Source organism: Monodelphis domestica, chromosome 4 (genome assembly GCF_027887165.1).
Source record: "Monodelphis domestica isolate mMonDom1 chromosome 4, mMonDom1.pri, whole genome shotgun sequence".
Classification (NCBI taxonomy): domain Eukaryota; kingdom Metazoa; phylum Chordata; class Mammalia; order Didelphimorphia; family Didelphidae; genus Monodelphis; species Monodelphis domestica.
Window position 1 is genome coordinate 75,569,378 of NC_077230.1, and position 19,347 is coordinate 75,588,724.

Below are 19,347 nucleotides of genomic sequence, written 5' to 3' on the forward strand. Positions count from 1 at the left end.
GCAGGGAATGGCTCTGCCCTTCTATAGCCCTAGCTGCTAGCGTATTTAAATACGCATAAACACAATATGCCATGTAGTGATCATGTAGGCAATATAATATGGAATGTGATAATATGTATTTTACTGAGTGCCCTGGGCAATTCTCCAAGTCTCCTGTGAATGGCAGAGCAAGGGCTCATCCACTTGGGATTCTCTTAGCTGGTGAAGCCACAGAAGGGATCCAAAAGGAAAACCACGGGAGGTGCCGGGGAGGCAAACGTTACAATGACCGTCTCCTGCCTCGAGGAGCTTAAAATCTAGGCCGGGGAATTCTGGGCGATCCGCGGCCTCTCCTGTGGCCCCGCCTGAATGAAGCCCCTGGATCCAACGCTCCGTCCCCTCATCTGGCCGCACTCGCCGTGTTCCCGAGCCCCGGAGCATCCCTCCCCGGGCCCCTCAGCATTCTGCCTCCACATTGCTGCCATGGCTCCGGTGGTCTCCCCACACGCCTCCCACGCACTCCCCACCACCTGATCAGCCCTCCCCGGCTGCCAAATGCTCATGGGACGAGGGCCAGACCCGCGGTGTGGGTGCTCCAGCCCTGCCACCAGCTGCTTCTCCGGGCGCCTGGGTCTCCCTGGCTCCTCCTGCTTGGGGTGCTACTCGACTCCGGTAGATGGCAGTGAGTTTTTTCCTCCTCTGATCTCCTAATGCACAATAAGGCTCCCAATGGTACTCATTCGGCACGTTCAGCCCCAGCCCGCTATTTGCTGTATGTAGGCAGTTATTCTGTCTCTCCATCTCTCCACCCGCCTACCTGCCTCCTTCTCTGATGACCTGAGCGGCCAGACACTGAGCTGGGACCCTGTCTGCGGCTTCCTGTATCCCCTCGGCGACACTTGCTTCATATTAAATGAGACGGGCCAGGGAGCTGGCACAGGGGACAGAGCCTGGGCCTAATCTGCCCTCACACATTTACTAGCTGTGTGGCCCTGGTCAACACTTAACCCTGTTTGCCTCAATTTTCTCATGTTAAAATGAGTCGGAGAAGGAAATGGCCGTCCAGTCCGATATCTTTTTTTTTTTTTTAGCTCTTACCTTCCACCTTAGAGTCAATACTGTGTATTGGTTCCAAGGCAGAAGAGCGGTAAGGGCTAGGCAATGGGGGTCAAGTGACTTGCCCAGGGTCACACAGCTGGGAAGTGCCTGAGGCCACATTTGAACCCAGGACCTCCCATCTCTAGTCCTGGCTCTCGATCCACTGAGCCAAGCAGTTGTCCCCTTCTCTAGGATCTTAAAAAATTTTTTTTCTCACTATGGAATTCTACTTTTTAAATGGACAACTTCTTTATGTTCTGATATACAATATTTAATTTTTATCAATCACATGAAATAATTTTTAACATTTGTTTTCTGAAATTTTGAGCTCCAAATTCTCTCCTTCCCTCTCTCCCTCCCCTCCTATTCCCTGACGAGGCACGCAACTTGATCTAGGTTATTCCTGTGTGATCATGCAAAACCTATCTCCACATTGGTCATGTTGTGGAAGAAGACTCCTATAAAGCCAAACCAAAAGCAAAACACAGGAAAAAAATAACGTGAAAAATAATAGGCACATTCCTGTACCTTTGCCAAGAAAACCCCAAATGGATGCTCAAAATGGCGGGCAAGACCAAAATGAAGGAACAACTACTTACTTCTTGTTAGAGAATGTGTTTGGGGTTAGAAAATCAATATATAAAAGTTACCCTATATTAATGTCTAGGTTTTATATTACCAACTAAGTTAATGTGGAATCAGTTCAGCTGAGCATAGTTAGACTGAAGCCTGAGTTCTGATGGTGTTGATAATATTAGAGAGAAATGTTCTCTATTACTTAGTCTCAGTATGTAAACATAGATGTTAGAATGATCTGGAAGGGATGTAGATAAATAAAAAACTCTATAATGTTATAAATTGTCCCCCCCCACTTGCTTAACCAATTATATGTAATAACACATTTCCACATACATTTTCCAAAGTTATATGATCTAAATTGTCTCCTTCCCTCCCTTCCCTTCCCTTCCCCATCCTGGAGCTGGCAAACAATTTGATCTGGGTTTTTCTGCACATCCTTGCAAACTCAATCTTAAGGCCAAGGACAAAAGTTTTCCCTCATATTTTAACATATCCATTCCTCAATATTATTCTACATTGTTGAAATGAGACTTGGGGGGGACTGAGAACATCCACTGTCTCTGTAGAATGGAGTAATGAAAGACTGCCAATATTATTATTTTATTTTTGTTCATTTGAAGTCCCTCTTTTGAATGTGCAACAAGCCTTTGCAGGGATTATAGCTGCCCCACTGCAGATAACACAGCCACTGAAAGCCATGCCAGCAGGGATTTTACTTTTCACTGCCTATGCTGGTGACTCACAACACCTGCATACTGCAATTTTTGCAGATTAAATGGATGTCCGGTTGGCCCCACCCCACCATTTGCTGAAGGCTCAGAAGGTGGCCCTGGCACCTCCTGGAGGCTGTACTCCAGGATGCCCAGCTGTGAGCTTGTGGGAGCCATGAGGAAGAATCACAACACGGCGGAGGTTCCCATACCCAGCCTCATCTTTTGATGGGTCAGGAGGAAGCAAGGCTAGAAACATGAAGAGCTGGCACACCCAGAGGCACGGGACCACAGCTAGACCTGTGGTAGTGAACCTGTGGCACACATGCCAGAGGGGGTACTCAGAGCTCTCTCTGCAGGCATGCGTGCCATTGCCCAGAGTTTTCCAGGCCTGGCTGGCCCCCTCACCTGAGGACATTTCTCACATCCCTCATCCTCTAAAAGGTTTGCTGTCACTTGGTCTAGACTGCTTTCCACTCTGGAAGGAGGGGGACATGGGGATAGGAGAGAAACTTGATGGAGGTGTCAAAGGGATTCAATCTGGTGTAATGTCTCCTCAGAAAAAGAGTCCTGTGGGGTCTAGACACAGGGTGCTGGAACATCCCTCTGAAGACCTTTATCTGGTAATCTCATTATTTAGAAGGAAGCTAGCCCCCAACCAGAGGAGGAAAAACACCCTGTGAACAGCTAGCACAGATGTCTGCACACCTATTGAGGCTTTTTTAAGACAGTTGGCTTTCTGGCTTCCCAGCCCAAGGTAGAGGAGAAAGGTAAAGAGGCCCTGCCTGCCCAGCCCATGGGCACTCTGGCCCGCATGCACATCTCTTCCTTCTCCCCCCAGACCCCTGCCTCTGATAGGGGAGCTTTTGTGTTCAAGTACAGTCTAATAATTGCTATTTATGAGGATGGTCATCCTGAGTTATCTAGGAAAGGTAAAATTAAGTTCAGAAGTGTCTGTATGTGGAAGCAAGGAAGCGTTTTACTCCATTAAAAAAAAGATTTTCATCAAGATGGCTAAAACAAATTTTTTGACACTTAAAAGGGTTGGCTTCATTCTGTAGAACTGACTCCCTCCATGACGGGATGGGGCCAGGAGCTATGATTTCATTGGGATTGGGAACTCCAAGATAAGGAAACTCCCTCAATCGGTGCAGGCTTTCCCCCAGCTTTAAACCCATCCCTTCTGTCTTAGAATCCATACTAAGTGTTGGTTCTAAGGCAGAGGAGTGGTAAGGAGTAGGCAGTAGGGTTAAGTGACTTGCCCAGGGTCACACAGCTTTGAACCCAGGACCAGGTCCCATCTCTAGGCCTGCCTGCCTCTCCCCCTCACTGCCCCTTCAAGCACAAGTTGACCCCTTCTCTGCCTGGCACATGGCAAGTGCTTAATAAATGTTGATGGGTTGATTGCAGTTTATGGTCTGGAGAGACCATTTAGTGGCTTGCCCAGGGCCACAAGGCCACTAGGCAGTCACGGGAAGGACTGAGCGTGGGTCTTCCTGACTATCCGTGGTGCCACACTGGTTCTCACTCCCTGAGGATGCAGGCTAACGGTGTTTCTTTTTAATAAATAGTAATATAATAACAGGGACCATCACTGGTGCTGCTTCCTCATCCGTGTGTGCTTTCTCATTTATGCCAATTCAAGTCCTCCTCACACCATCTCTTGCAAAGTAGGTAAGCAATCCATTTTGCAGGGGGAAGGGGCCGTGTGGCCTGTTAGGCACGTCTCCTGCCAGCTGAGGGCGTGACAGGCCCCCTGCTTCTACACCCCCTTATTCTGCTCTCCCCATCCTTAGCACTCGTCCCTCCCTGCAGCCAGCTGCTCGCCGCCCCACAACGATGGACACGCTTACCTGTTACTGTGCTTGGTGGCCACCTGGAGCTGCTTCTGAGCGGCGATCTTATCCTCACGGACCAGATTAAGCCACGATGTGAACACGTGTTTCTGAAGAAAGGCGGCCCTGAATTTTCTTCCTTTTTCTTCAGCCATTGTTAGAGACCTCTTGTACTGGAGAGCGGAAGAGTGGTGAAAAAAGATGCTGTAGACAAGTCTCTTAAAAAACGGTCAATTTTAGAGAAGTAAAGGACAGCAACTCCCAGAGCATCATCTAAGGACCCCTGAGACCTTTGGGGAGGGTACAAGGTTTGAATTATTTTCATAAAAATACTAAGACATTTTAATTCGAATATGGTACTTTATTGTTGTCGTTCATGTCTGACTCTTCATGATCCCGTTTGGGGTTTTCTTCACAAAGATACCAGAGTGGTTTGCTATTTCCTTTTCCAGCTCATCTTATGAATGAAGATGAAGAAACGGAGGCCAACAAGGATAAGTGACTGGTGCAGGTTCACACAGCTAGTAAGTGTCTGAGGTCAGATTTGAACTCTGGAAGATGAGTCTTCCTGACCTCAGGCCTGGTGCCCTATCCACCATGCCACCTAGCTGCCCCAATATGGCAAATAGCCACACATATAAACCACATAAACAAAATCTCCTTGAGGAAGTCTTCAACAATTTAGGAGTTTATAGGGTCTGGCCTCAGACACTTCCCAGCTGTGTGACTCTGGGCAAGTCACTTGACCCCCATTGCCTAGCCCTTACCACTCTTCTGCCTTGGAGCCAATACACAGTATTGATTCCAAGACAGAAGGAAAGGGTTTAAAAAAAATAAGAAAGAATGTGTAGGGATGCTGAAACTGAAGAGAACCACTGGTTTGAGGAAGAACTTTCTCTACCAATGCAATCCTTGTACTAGAGAAAGGGGCCCAGAAGAGTAGTGAGAAAAAGAAAGAAGTAAGAGAAAATAGGGCTAGCGTCTCAGGGAGGAAGAGAAGAACAAAAGCAAAGACAGCCTGGAGAGTATGAGAACCCAGAATGAGAGAAGAGCAGGAATGGAGACCAAACAGGGTGCTTCTGGAGCTACGGAATAAGAATCAGAAATGACCCAAGAACGAGGCCTACACGGATGAGCCTTTGAACACAACCTGAATTAGTTGGAAGGGTTGCCATTCTCTGTGCAAAGAGGATATTGTGCTCAGCTTGGCACACACAAGTAATATTTGGACTAGATGTCTGTCTGAACGCTCTGGATCAGTCCTAACTGAAACATTCCCAGAAGAACACGATGAACCAGAGGCTGAAGAGATTCTATTTGCTTTTTGTTTCATTAGACTGCAATCAAGCCATATGACGCGTTTCTAGTGCCTTTTCTCTTTGGCCTTACCTCTAACCAGTTCCTAAAGGCTCTCCTAAGCAATATCTGGGAGTTAAGTTTATCTGCCTGCGCCCTCTTCTTAGCCAGGATTTCTTGGCTATGATGTAACCAGGTCCGAAGGTATTTCCTCTGAATCGTGGAGCAATAATGACTTTCTGCCATCTAGACAATTTTAGAAAAGAGAAAAGGAAATTGTTTTTAGGAACATTACTGTCTTGGCAACATTGTTCATAACTTGGCACAGTCAAATGTAATGGACTTCTCTACCAGCAGCAATGCAATGATCCAGGACAATCCAGAGGAACTTATGAGAAAGAATGCTATCCACATCCAGAGAAAGAACCGTGGGAGCAGAAACCCAGAAGAAAAACATGATTGATCACGTAGTTCTTTAGGGATATGATTGGGGTTTGGGCATTAAAAGATCACTCTACTGCAAATGTGAATAACATGGAAATAGGTTTTGAACAATGATATACGTATAACCCAGTGGAACAGCTTGTCAGCTCCGGGAAGGGGGAGGGAAGAGGAGAGGAATCATGAACCATGTAACCATACAAAAATATTCTAAAAAATCTTTCATGACTCCATCGTGGATGTAAAGATGCTAGTGAGATTAATCTTAAAATCAATTCATGTGGTAATCAAAGAGTTTCCTTGGCTGTTTTTTATAAGCAGTTAAGAATCACATTGTGACTTTAAATCAATAAACATTAAAATTTATGACTATGTACAAGATAATGTGATTGATGGGGGTGAACAAAGTAAAAAAAAAGGGCAGTCTCTGCCCTCAAGGAGCTTATAGTCTAAGACAGAAGGCTGGAATGTGTTGTTCCCCAAATCTGGTTATTTATTAGGGATAATAAGTAGCTTGCTTACTTACTTTCTTTTATTATTTTTATTTTTAAAAATGTTACCTTCCATCTTTTAAAAAATTTTAATTTTAAAAATATTTTTCCTTGTTTACATATTTCATTTTCTTTCCCTCTCCTCTTCCAGATCCAATAAGCACTTCCACTGGGTTACCTTCCATCTTAAAATTTTGATACTCTATATTGGTAGGAAGTGTCTGAGGCCAAATTTGAACCCAGGACCTCCCATCTCTAGGCCTGGCTCTCAATCCACTGAGCCACCTAGCTTGCCTTCAGTTACACTCTTTCCATTAATGTCAGTCTAGGAGTAAGGGGCTGGCATCCCTGGTTCTCCTTCTCCGGAAGCATCCCTTCCAAATGAATTTACATTTCTTGTGTACTTATGTACCTTCCCTCCATGTCTTAGGGCTCCCCTCTTCCTTTAAGGTAGGCCACATTTCTGCCTCCAGTTTTTTCTCATCTCCTCGGCATCTCCCACCCTCCACCCTCGATTGCTTTGTTTAGCCTCACGTCCTAAACTAAATCACATTTGGCTACTATCTATAGGTGTGTATTCATCAACCTTACATTTCTATTTCCATTTGTGCTTCTGCCTCCCCTGTTAGAATGTCAGTTCACTGAATGCAGGGAGTGCACCATTCTTTGTACTTGTCATCTCAGCAGCCAGCACATCCCCAGCATAGAACGGGTGCTTAATAAATGTTTACTCATTGATTACTTGATGATGATGTAACTGAATAAATCCGATTCTCCATCCATACACATTGTAAGCTAAGTGTTATGAATGAAATCACAGACGTTTAGAGTTGGAAGGAACAGCAGCTGCCATCTATATGGTTGGGACACGTTCTGCACAAAACATGTGCTGCTTTAGACTGATGGCCTTTAGTGGCTGGAAGCTCCCAGCCTCATAACACAGTCCATGCTCCCTTTGGATGGATTTTCATTGGGGGGACTTGTCCCTCCCTCTAATTAGTCAAGCCTAAATCTAGTTTCCAGCCATTATTCTGCTTCTGCCCTCAGGACCACACTGAAGAGGTCCCTCAACAGAGCTGAAGACAGCTCGCTCTGCTCTAGAACTTTTCTCCAGGATAAAAGTATCTCTAGTTCCCTCGGCTGGGCCTTGTGTGGCGTGGTCTCAAGGCCGTTCACCATCTGGCTTGCTGGTGAGGGGCTTTCTTAAAGCGTGGGGCTTGGAATTGACCCAGAGCCACCGTGGAGAACCACGTGATGAGGATATTCTAGTAAATTAATTCTTAGCAATCTAAATGTAAGATCTTTTACTACTGAAGAAACGAAATCATATCAATAGCAATACCAAAAGGCAAAATGAAGTTACAGCTGAATAGAATCAGAGAATAACAAGTTCAGAGACTTACATTTCCAGACACCTTGTGTCTGATAAGGCTAGCTAATACAGATAAAAGACTCAGGATCCAAAAAGATCTGGTCAGGTGAGAAAGATAGGATGAATCTTTTAAAAGTAAATGATAGCCAGGCTTTCTGAATATCAAATATAATGAAAACCCCCTAGAAAAATTCCATTCAGAATATATTAAAAGTGCATAGCAGAATTTTTTCTTTCAAGATATATAGCAGAATTCTACAAATGAAACAAAATCTTGATAGAAAAAAGGGAAGATTTTAGATAATTGGAAAAAATGTGAATCGCTCCTGATTGGACTATGTCAATGTAATAAAAAAGACAGTAGTACCTAATTTAGTTTAGCCATTGAATGCCACACCAATCAAACTACCAGAGGGCTACTTTACAGAATTGGGAAAAATAATAGCAAAATTCTCTGGAGGAGGAGAATTAGTCAAGACTCCCGAAGTCATGAATAAAAGTGGGAAAAACTGGAGCTAGCAGTACCAACTTTCAAACTATACTACAATCTCTCTTCATCATCTATGTCAGCAGTTGTGTAGCACTTGAAGACTTGCGAAGCACATTACAATTATCATCTCCCTTGGCATGGTTCCAAGTTCTGTTATTACCATCCCCATTTTACAGATAAGGAAACTGAAGCAAATGGAGGTTAAATAATTAGCCCACGATGAGTAAGGATTTGAACTTAGGTCTTTCTGACTCCAACACTACAGTGCTCCATCCTGTACATGTACCTGCCTAATAATCAACGCAATTTCGAACAATTATGATTATGTAAAACTGAAAAGTTTTTGCACTCTCCAAAATCAATTCAATACAGTTGAAATTAGAGGCATAGTGGATCCCTGTACTTGAAATAGAGAAGGTCTGATTTGGAATCCTGCCTCAGATACTTACTAGCTGTGTGACCCTGAGCAAACTACTTAACCACTCTTGGCCTCAGTTTCTTCATCTGTAAAATGCAAAAATAAAATTAGTACCTACCTCCCAGGGATGTTATAAAGATATCATATGATAACATATGCAAAAACTTTTGCAAATCCTAAAGTACTACTTAAATGCTATTATTATTATTTTTTTTAAACCCTTACCTTCTGTCTTAGAGTCAATCAGAAGAGTGGTAAGGGCGAGGCAATGGGGGTCAAGTGACTTGCCCAGGGTCACACATCTAGGAAGTGGCTGAGGCCGGATTTGAACCTAGGACCTCCCGTCTCTAGGCCTGGTTCTCAATCCGCTGAGCTACCCAGCTGCCCCCTATTATTATTATTAAGAGAATGTTAACAATGAAAAAAACTCCACAGCAAATTTCTCTGATAAAGCTATGCCATATTAGCTCTATAGGAAATTAACTCAAATATCAATGTAATAAGAGGCATTCCCAAAGATGGATAGTCAGAGGATATTAACAGGCACTTCTCAAAAGAAGACATGAACAACCACCATATAAAAGTGCTCCAAATCACTATTAAGAAAAAAAATATCAGGGGGCACCTGGGTAGCTCAGTGGATTGAGAGCTAGGTCTAGAGATGGGAGGTCCTGGGTTCAAATCTGATCTCAGACACAGCCCTGCTGTGTGACCCTGGGGAAGTCACTTAACCCCCATTGCCTAACCCTTACCACTCTTGTGCCTTGGAATTGATTCCAAGATGGAAAGTAAGGGTTTAAAAGAAAAAAAAGGAAAGAAAGCAAATACCACTCAAAGCAATCCCAAGATTGCACTTTAACATTCATCAGATTGGCAAAAATGACAAAAAGAGTTACAATTGTTCAAAGAACTGTAGAAGGAAAGACATACTAATGCATTTTTTTAAACCCTTACCGTCCATTTTAGAATCAAAACTGTGTATTGTTTCCAAGGCAGCAGAGCAGTAAGGACTAGGCAATGGGGGTTAAGAGACCTGCCCAGGGTCCCCCAGCTGGGAAGAGTCTGAAGCCAGATTTGAAGCTGGGCTCTCCCTTCCCTGCTGCCCCAACACCTCAGGGCCGCCATCGGAAGGCTGAGGCAGCGTGCTTCCCATCTCTTGACACAGGGGGGCGGGGGGTTTAGGTGTACAATCAGGTCCATTAAAAAACACCTCCCTCTCTCCATCCATCCTGGCTAGGGATGGTTCCATCGTCCATCTCTCTTTTGTGGCCGAACTCCTTGAGAAGGCCCTCTGCGCAGACGCCTCCACCTCCTCTCCTCTCCTCTCCACTCTGCCTCATTATTTGCCCCCAACTGCTCTCTCCAGAGTTACCATTGCCAAATCCGATGGGCTTTGCTCCATCTTCCACCGTCTTCGCGTCTGCAGCCTCTGCCCCTGTCAGTGTCTTCGCTCTTGGAACATCGCTCCGTCCAGGTGCTCCTGCTAGTCTGAGCGCTCATTGCTACATCTTCACCAGGTCACACCCACTGACGTGGGCTGTCCCGCGGGGCTCTATCCTGGGTCGCTTCCTCTGTACCACTTCTCTTTGTGATCTCATCAGCCCTCATGGATTCCATTATCTCTAGGCTGATGATTCTCAGATCTACAGATCGCCCCAACCTTTCAGCTGCCTCTCCTGTCTAGACGAGTTATGAAGAACAACTCTAGAGAGCTAAAGATTGTAGAGGAGTCACCAGAAAGCCCTGGCTATGGGATAAGATGCATTAAAGATGGTGTGAAAATGAAAAGAGACCCAACTGGACGTCCCATGGACATCTTAAACTCCTTATGTCTCAAACTGCACTCACTATTCCTCTTTGCCCTGATTCTCCCCCTTCCAAACCTGCCCATTTCTGTCAAGGACACCACCATCCTGCCACGTCTTTCAGGCTTGTAACCTCAGGGGTCCCCCACCATCCTGACTTGCTCTCACCTCACCTATTCAATCTGTTGCCAAGTCTCGACATTTCTACTTCAAAGACCTACCTGATCCATGGCCCTTCTCTCTAGTCACACCTACGATCCCTTGCCCCAGCTAGCCTCTATCACCTCCATACTACCTCAGAAGCCTCTTGGTTGGTCGGCCTGGCACGAGTCTCTTTCCACTACAGTTCATCTTCTACCCTGCTACCAAAGTGATTTTTCTGAAGTTCTGCTCATTAAATTCCAGGGACTCCTTAGCAACTTTTCGACCAAATAGAAAGCCCTGTTGTATGGTCAAAGCTCTTTATCACCCAGATGACCCAACTCCTCCCACCCCTCCAGTCTTCTTACATCTAACCCTAACCCCCACCACACTATGATTTAGTGACATGGTTCTTTTAGCCATTCCTTGAACAAGACACTCTATCTCTCTTGTCCAGGGCATCTTCACTGGCTTTTCCCTAAGCCTAGAATGTTCCCTCTCTTCATTAGCATTCCCTGGTTTACATGGTCTCTTTCAAGTTCCTGCTAAAATTCCATCTTCTGCAAGAAGTCTTTCCCAATCTCTCTTGATTCTAGAGTTGCCCTCTGTTGATTATTTCCAATTTAACTTATACATAGCTGGTTTGTACTTAGTGGTTTGAATGTTCTTTCTCCCATTAAACATGAGCTCCTCATGAGCAGGGACTCTCTTTCACTCTTCTTTGTATACCCAGCACACAATATATGCTTACTGACTGAATGGCTAATCATTTTAATTTGAATTTAGCCAAATGGCTAATAAGGAAGAATGCCAATTAGGTACATATTACAGGTCTTGATTAAATTAGTTTTGAGCAACTTAATTATTTTGCTGAATGTCATGTTACTCTAATATAACTCAATATAAAAAATCAGAAGAATGCCAGCAGCCTCTAATGTTGGATGAGTTGATATATGCTTATTATGACTTTTTTTACCTTGCAAAAAGGATACTCTAGATCAGGAGGACTTATCCTTTTTTTTTTTTTTGTCATGGATTCCTTTGGCAGTCTGGCAAAGCATATGGACCCTTTTTCAGAATAATATTATAAAATCATGACGGAAAGAAATGCTAAATTTCAGTAAGAGGTTAGTGAAAATAAAGATCTCTCTGTGTGTATATATACTGGAATTCTCTATAATGGAAATGTATATAAAAATAGACATATCTGTGTATGTCTGTATGTGTATATATACATATATACAAATTTCAGCTAGAGGTTAACAAATGAAGAAATATCTATAGATATGACCTCAAATAAAAATAAATAAATATATATCAGTAAAGAGGTATCTGTCTATATGTACTATGAAGATTAAATTTAACTCTCCCCTGATTGTGAAGATTAAATTGTAACCCCTGCCCATTTTAGATTTAATCACCAAAGGTGTAAATACCTCATTCACACTTGAGTGGGGGAGGTCTGTGACCCTCGTATGCAATAGTGGGTGACGAATCAGAATTAAACTGACTGCTCCTGGGCAGTCCTAAATCAAAGCTTCAACTGTGATTGATAGACATAAAATTAGGGGAAGGTACAGGAAGTGATGCAAAAGAAAGTGTCTTTAAAAGGGAGTTACAACTTCCTGAGTGGGGAGTTTTTATTTGGAGTTCTCAGTTCGAGTTGAGCTGGAGAAGAATCTGCTGATTAGACCCGAAGCCCTATTCCTGGTGAGGCTGTTCTTAAATCTCTTCCTTTTGGACTGACATGTGGTGAATGTAAAGGCTGACTCCATTCCTGGATTTTCTGAAGAAACTAGCCTCAGGAGAGACCTCACTCTTGAAAGAGTTTTTCCCCAGGTTCTCAGCTTTGCTGAGGCCGGCTAAAACTAACTTTCCCTGCCTGGGTTGAGCCAGGGGCCAGGAGTAAATTACTTAGTGCTTAGGCTAGATATCTTACCCTATATCCTCTCTCTGATTTCCTACTTTATTCTTTCTCTACTTTGTAAATAAATCTCTTTGGAATACATTAAATTCTTGGTGACCCTATATTTAAATATAATGTAGTCCAACCTTTTTATAAATAAACCCCTTTTTCTTCTTACAGTATCTTATGTGTGTATACACACAGACACACACACACAGATATAACCTCATTTGTGGATATGTACACACACATAGACACAGATATATATTTTCATTAACTTCTAACTGAAATGTATCATCTTCTTCAATTATAAACATTAAAAAATATTATTTTTAGAAAGGGTCCATATGTTTTACCAGACTGTGAAAGTAGTCCAAGACATAAAAAAAGGATAAGTCCTCCTGATCAAGAGTATCTTTTTTTGCAAGGTAGAGAAAAGTCATAATAGACTTGCATGAACTCACCCAACATTAGAGGCTGCTAGCCTGTCTGACTCTTTCTTTACTGATCTATTTCTATCCATCTGTTTCTATTTATCTATCATCTGTCTACATCTCTCTTTTTATCTCTGTTCGATCTATGTATCATCTAGCTATTTGCCAGTATCTGCCTCTACCTGACTTATTCACTCTTTCTCTCCATCCTTCTTTCTATATCTGTCTCTCTATCTCTATCTCTCTATCCTTTTTATCTCTGCCTCTATCTCTCCTTCTTTCTGTCTTTTCCTGTGTGTGTGTGTCTCTCTCTATCCATCCATCCATCTATTGTTTTTGTACATTCAAATTCCAAGACCCTGTGACAATGATCACTAGACAGCTCCTAGGTGATGACCCTTGTTCTAGGGACAAGAGAGCTCTAGGGAGTATTGGGGAGTTTCTCCGCAGGTTTTTCTGCAGAGGGTAAGAGGAAGGGAATTGCCTCTCACCTCCATGTTGTGCTTGCTTTGACTCAGGAGTCTCTTCCAGGGCTCCAGGCCTTTCCTCAGCAGCAGGGTTTGCTCATAATGGTCCTTGGCCTTCGCCTGGAGCTGCTGGTTCCTCTCTGCTCTCCTCAATTTCTCTAGCTCTTTCTGGGAAAAGAGGAAACCACCAAGAATTTAGTGTGGCCTTATCTCACACCCCCAGGCAGCCTTAAAAAGGAGGATCTCCCCTTGACTTGTCTGGACTCACCAAAGGCAGTGGGGAGGAGTTTCTGGTCACCAGGTTGGTAGCTTGGGCAGCTCTGGGTAGAGAGGCCTCCTTTCTTCCTGCTCTCCCTCCTTCCACCTCATTAGACCCCTTCTCATCCCAGAGTCGCTTTCTCACAGCCAGGAATAGGAAGGTTGTAGGGGCATAAGCCCCCCAAATCCCCAGAACCAGAAGGCATAGGCCTCTCCCTCTCCCTCTCCCTCTCCCCCTCCCCCTGCCTCTCTCTCTCTCTCTCTCTCTCTCTCTCTCTCTCTCTCTCTCTCTCTCTCTCTCTCTCTCCCTCCCCCCCCAGGGAATCCTTTCTGAGTGGCAGGCAGTTTTTGCAAGGGCAGTGTTTGATCACTACTGGCAAAATGCCTACGGGCAGACAATCAAATGCCAGCAGAGAGACCAGCCTTTCCCTTCTATTCTTCCTCTGTGAAGACAGCTTCTTAAGAAAAAAAACAACAAAAAAAGAAATCTTAAGGACTAAAAGTGTCCGTGGTGAGTTGCGAGACTGACACAAGCCAGTGAGCACGCTTGTCCTGAGCCCCTGGGATGCCCCCGGGTACGGTGCCAGTGGGGACAAGAACAAAAGCTTCCATCACGGTGAGTGACCCGGTGGCAGGAAAGCCACCATCAGGGGAATTCTGATTCTGCCTATCTGGCTTCTCACACTTGGCCTTGAGTTAAAGAGGACTGGCTGGGACTTTCCCAAGTCCTCTTCTCTGCATCTGAGTGATAAAAGGGGAATGAGAACGTGACTCTCCATAGGGGCACAAGAACAAAAAGCCCTGGTCAGGTCTGGTCTCTCATCAGAAATCAGCACCACTCTGGCCACGCTTTGTGGTAGAGTCTCTTGAAATAGTGGGGAGGAAGTCTGCTTTCTGTAAGGCTGCAAGATGAAATAAAGTGAGCCTTGCAAGCTGAGCGGACAGGCTGTACTCACAAATGTTCCTCTGAGAACCCTGGAGAATCTGGACCATCTTTCTAGTGGGCATCTGAAGGGACTTGTGAGACTGAAATAGGCAGAAGCCCATTTCAGATCTGAAAAGAGTTCACTATGGCTTCTCCTTTTAAACAAGAAAACGGAGTGGAGAGAGGCAGGAGGGGGTAAGTTGGATAATATAAGTTTCCATATCTACAAAGAACAAAGATAACACAATAAAGGGGTATACTACGCCCTTCCATGGAAGCAGGAGTTCCACTGACAAAAGCAAATGTCCCAAAGCCGCAGTGTGTGTGTGTGTGTGTGTGTGTGTGCATACACACAATGCTTATGTGCATAACTACTTCCCTGGGAAGAGTCAATGATGACTATAAGGCTGTGGGTACCAAATGGAACAATAGTACTCATAATAAAAATAATTTGATAATATCGTTAATAAGTTAATGTTGATATTAATAATTAAATAATGCTAATAATAATAAATTGACAGGGTGCTTTAAAGTTTGCCAAATGCTTTATATGTATGATCTCATTTCATTCTCACAACAACCCTGGGAGTGAGGGGGACGCTGGTCAATGTTTAACTGGTTCCCTGGAGGGAAAAGGCACTGGTGACACACTTTTAAGTTTCATATGCATTATGAACATTTTCCCTGTCACTGTCTTAGGTCTAGACAGTCAACAAACAATAAATCAAGTCCTGATTTGTTATTTTTGCTGATTTCTGAGGTGTAAATGCTCACACTGAATATTTAATAATCAGCTGGCTAACTGGTGGGAGCAGGCTTTAGCACACCCTTGCCTGAGAGGTAGGTGTTATTACTACCCTCAATTTGCAGGTGAGGTGACTCAAGCAGACTGAGATTAAGTGACTAGGCCAGGGTCAAAGTAATTAGGAACTAAGGCAGAATTCCTGAGTTCAAGTCTAAACTCTATCTATGACACCACCTGCCCACCTCTATTTCAGTATGTTCTTCTCTAGATAGAGGCTTCTGAATTAACTGCATTACACAGAAGTATGATTTGTACCATATGATTTCATGTTGGGTGGGGATGGGAAGGGAGTGTGCAGAATCCTACGTCTACACGCCTAGAATGGAAGTAAAATCTACCAAAAGAACTACCACCTATGTGGGTTTAAAGTCTCAAAGTTTAATTAATTAAGATTTGAGGCTTTTAACCTGTCCATCTGGTACAAGCTGTTGACTAGGATCCTGTGAGAAAGAGTTAGCATCTGTAACAACACTGGATTTATTTATATAGCATATGTAACAGAAAAGCTGAAAACATTTTGGACCAAAACCTCATTTAGCTGGATTGCTTGAGGAATGGGATCTGGTTCTGGTCCTGGTTCTGGTTAAGTTTTATGGTCATCTGAGGGTCAATTAAATTTTCTCATTACCTAAAGGTTAAGAAGAAATAATACCATTTTATTTTATTCCTTGTTCTATATTTTCAATCTAATGCAACAAAGCTTTATTACTAATGAACAAGATTTGTTGTTGTTGAGTCATTTTCAGTTGTGTCCAACTCTTCATGAACCCATTTGGGATTCTCTTGGCAAAGATAATGGAGTGGTTTACCATTTCCTTCTCCAGCTCATTTTACAGATGAGGAAACTGAGGCAAAGAGGGTTAAGTGACTTGCTCAGAGTCACAGAGCTAGTTAAGTGTCTGAGGCCAGATTTGAACTCAGAAAGATAAGTCTCCCTGACTTCAGGTTGAGTTTTCTATCCACTGTGCAACCTAGGCCCTGTACAAGATACTAGGTTAACTCCTGTGTATCAAAGACAAAAATAAAATATTCCCTGCTTTCAAAGACCTTTTATTTTATTATATAGTAAATATACAAATACTCATGTGTATATTTTGTAAAGAAAAAGTAATTTGAAGGAGAAAGTTCTGGGAGATGTTGTAGTGGGGGAGTCAGGGAAAAAAAATCACCTGGCACTGGGGCTGAGACTTGGAGGAAGATAAGATGTCTAAAAGTCACAGAGAAGATAATAAAGTAAGATCATTGCAAAAATGAGGGATTCCTTGTGTGAATGCATGGGAGTGAAAGGTAGGATGGTTGGTCTGAGAAGTCAGTAGCACGGTTTGATTAGAGCATAAAGCACCTGGAGAGGAGGAACATGGAAATGTGGTCTCAAAGGCAGGAGAGATGGAGTCTGGTTGTAGAGGCCCTAAAGTGCTAAGCTGAGACGTTTGGGTTTAGCCTAGAGACCATTTTAAAGTTACTGAAGGCTTTTGAACAGGTCCATGGTGAGAGATCAGTTCCGAGGCTATTACAATCATCTAGGTGAGGAAGACGAAGTTCTGAATTGAGGGTAATGGCTGTGTGAAAGGAGAGGAGGTGGGCATACATGAGAAATGTCGTAAAGGGAGAATCTCTAGAACCTAGGGATGGGATACAGAGAGTGAAGAGGAGACACAGAGAGGAATATGACATTATAAAGTGGAGTGCCTGAGATGATGGTGATGCCCTTAAAAGAAACAGACGTGTTTAGCGAAAAGGTGAGTTTAGTGGGGAAGAGGGAGTTCTGTTTTAGATGTACTGAGCTGCCCTTGGGAAATGCAGATAATACCATCTGGCATGGGGGTGGTGGCGAAGGTGATGTGGTACAGGATCCATGGAACTGGGTGACATCACCAAGGGAGACAATATACAGAGAGAAGAGGGTCCAGAACGGAGTCTTGGCATATACTTTTGCTTAAGGGGATAGAAATGAATGATGAACCAAGGCATGAGACAGCAGTTGAGAAGGTAAGAGAACTAGGAGAGAGCTTTATGAAAAGGTGAGGGAAGAAAGTGGGACCAGAGCAGAGGCAAAGGTCTGGAAGAACACAGAGGGATGGAGAGACTAGAGGTCATAGTGAGGGGAAATGAAGCAGAAAGACAAGATAGGACAGGAGAAAAGAATAATTGAGGAATATTTTTACAGCAATAAATCATAAAGGTATTGTGGAGAGCCGTCATACCCCCACTGTCTGACAGAGTCACAGTTTGGGAAATGAAGGCTGCTCTGTAGCCTTCAGAAAAGATGAGGCACCCACTGAACCCCCTCTGTGTGACTTCTCCCTCTAACTTCCCTTACTAATGGAATTGTTCTCTTCCCAGTAGAGGCGAAATAATATAACAGCAAATACTTACAGGGTTAACACACATATGTCCCACTTTAATCACCCCAGATTATTACCCTAAATAGATTATATTCACAGAATTAAAACCTAAAGATCATTAGCCATTATCTTTCCCTATTCTCTCTCAGCAGAGGTACACTCAGATGCCCCACACCTACTATTAGCCAAACACATAAGCACCATAATCAATCACTCCTCTGAAGCACAAGCTACACTTTGCTGATTCATTATGTTTATGATAACCAGGCAACATTGTTAAGGTGCTTTGATGCAACATGAGAAAAATGTAACTTGGAAATTGATAAAATTCCTGATTTCAGTCTGTCTTAAGTTACCCCCTCTAACCCTGTGCCTAACTATGAAATGTTTTGTTATCCATCTTCTAAGTAATTGTGATTGATTGTGAAAGCTGATCAAAAGCAACAATGATTCTCTCAGCTGTTCATCCCACAGGTCAGGGGGAACTAACTTCCAGATTACCCTATCCATGTCCTTCATCTCCATATGTTGTAGCAACATGGTAAATGATCACAGAATGTTGATTAAGTGATTTGTTAGTATCCAATTATCTGTAGATCACGTATGCTGAAAAACGATTGTGTGCCAGAAAAGCATGTACTCACTGAAGCTATAAAATAACCACAGACCCCATGCAATGGCAGAACAACTGCGTGACACCTAAGCACAGGTTTGAGCACTCAGTTGTCTTTCATCTCTTTATTATTCACCTGACTGCTCCACCTAGACAGAAGGAAGCCCGACTTTGAGAAACTTCCGACTCCGCTCCCAAAAATGTTTCAGTTATGGCTAAGAGTGAGATCAAAACTGTGATCTTTCTTGTGGGTGGGTGGTTGGGGTGGAGTTACACTGTAGGCAGGAGTGTGTGGGGAAATGTTAAACAACTAGCTCTCCACTCCCTCACCCCACCAACAAAAAAGTATGCCCAACAGACTCAAAAAAATTTTTTTAAACCTTTACTTACTAATCAATACTAAGTATAGTTTCCAGGGCAAAAGAACAGTAAAGTCTAGGTAACTGGACTTAAGTGGCTTGCTCACGATCACATAGCTAGGATGTATCTGAGTCCAGATTTGAATGCGGGACCTCCCATCTCCAGGCCTGGCTCTTATCTCCTAAGTGTGAACTTGGAAATTACTCTACCCTAATTAGACATACTTTAAGGGAAGATAAAGTTGTAAACTCATGATTGAACAATGAAGGTACTTAACTCATACCTTATAGTGAAGCTAAAACTTAAGCTAAGTCTATTTTTAGATCTAATACAAAAGGGTATTAAGTACCTATAAAGGTTAAATTAATCACAAAAAGGTCAAGTAACTCACAAAAGGTAAGCTTAACAAAGAAGTGTGAAGTACCTCAGAAGATATAATCTAACCAGAGAAGGTGAGAACTAAAGAGTGGATAGTCCTGGAGAAGATCTAATCAAAGAAGGTAAGAACTAAAGAATAGGAAGTCCTGGAAAAACATCTACTGTAGACATGAGAATTTAGGGGAGGTTACATAAGAGAGA

The 19,347-nt window shown here is 43.3% G+C and overlaps 1 protein-coding gene across 2 annotated transcripts in view; it reads right to left on the minus strand.

Moving 5' to 3' along the window:
* The window catches only part of CCDC191 (coiled-coil domain containing 191), a 120,322-nt gene that overhangs the window by 13,839 nt on the left and 87,136 nt on the right, over positions 1-19,347 (minus strand). For both annotated transcript variants that reach the window (XM_056793488.1, XM_056793489.1), the window contains 3 exons: positions 13,487-13,630; positions 5,591-5,743; positions 4,220-4,374 (listed from right to left, as the gene is read on the minus strand). In XM_056793488.1, the coding sequence (XP_056649466.1) occupies positions 4,220-4,374; positions 5,591-5,743; positions 13,487-13,630 (452 nt within the window). The remainder of the gene's footprint in view (positions 1-4,219; positions 4,375-5,590; positions 5,744-13,486; positions 13,631-19,347) is intronic.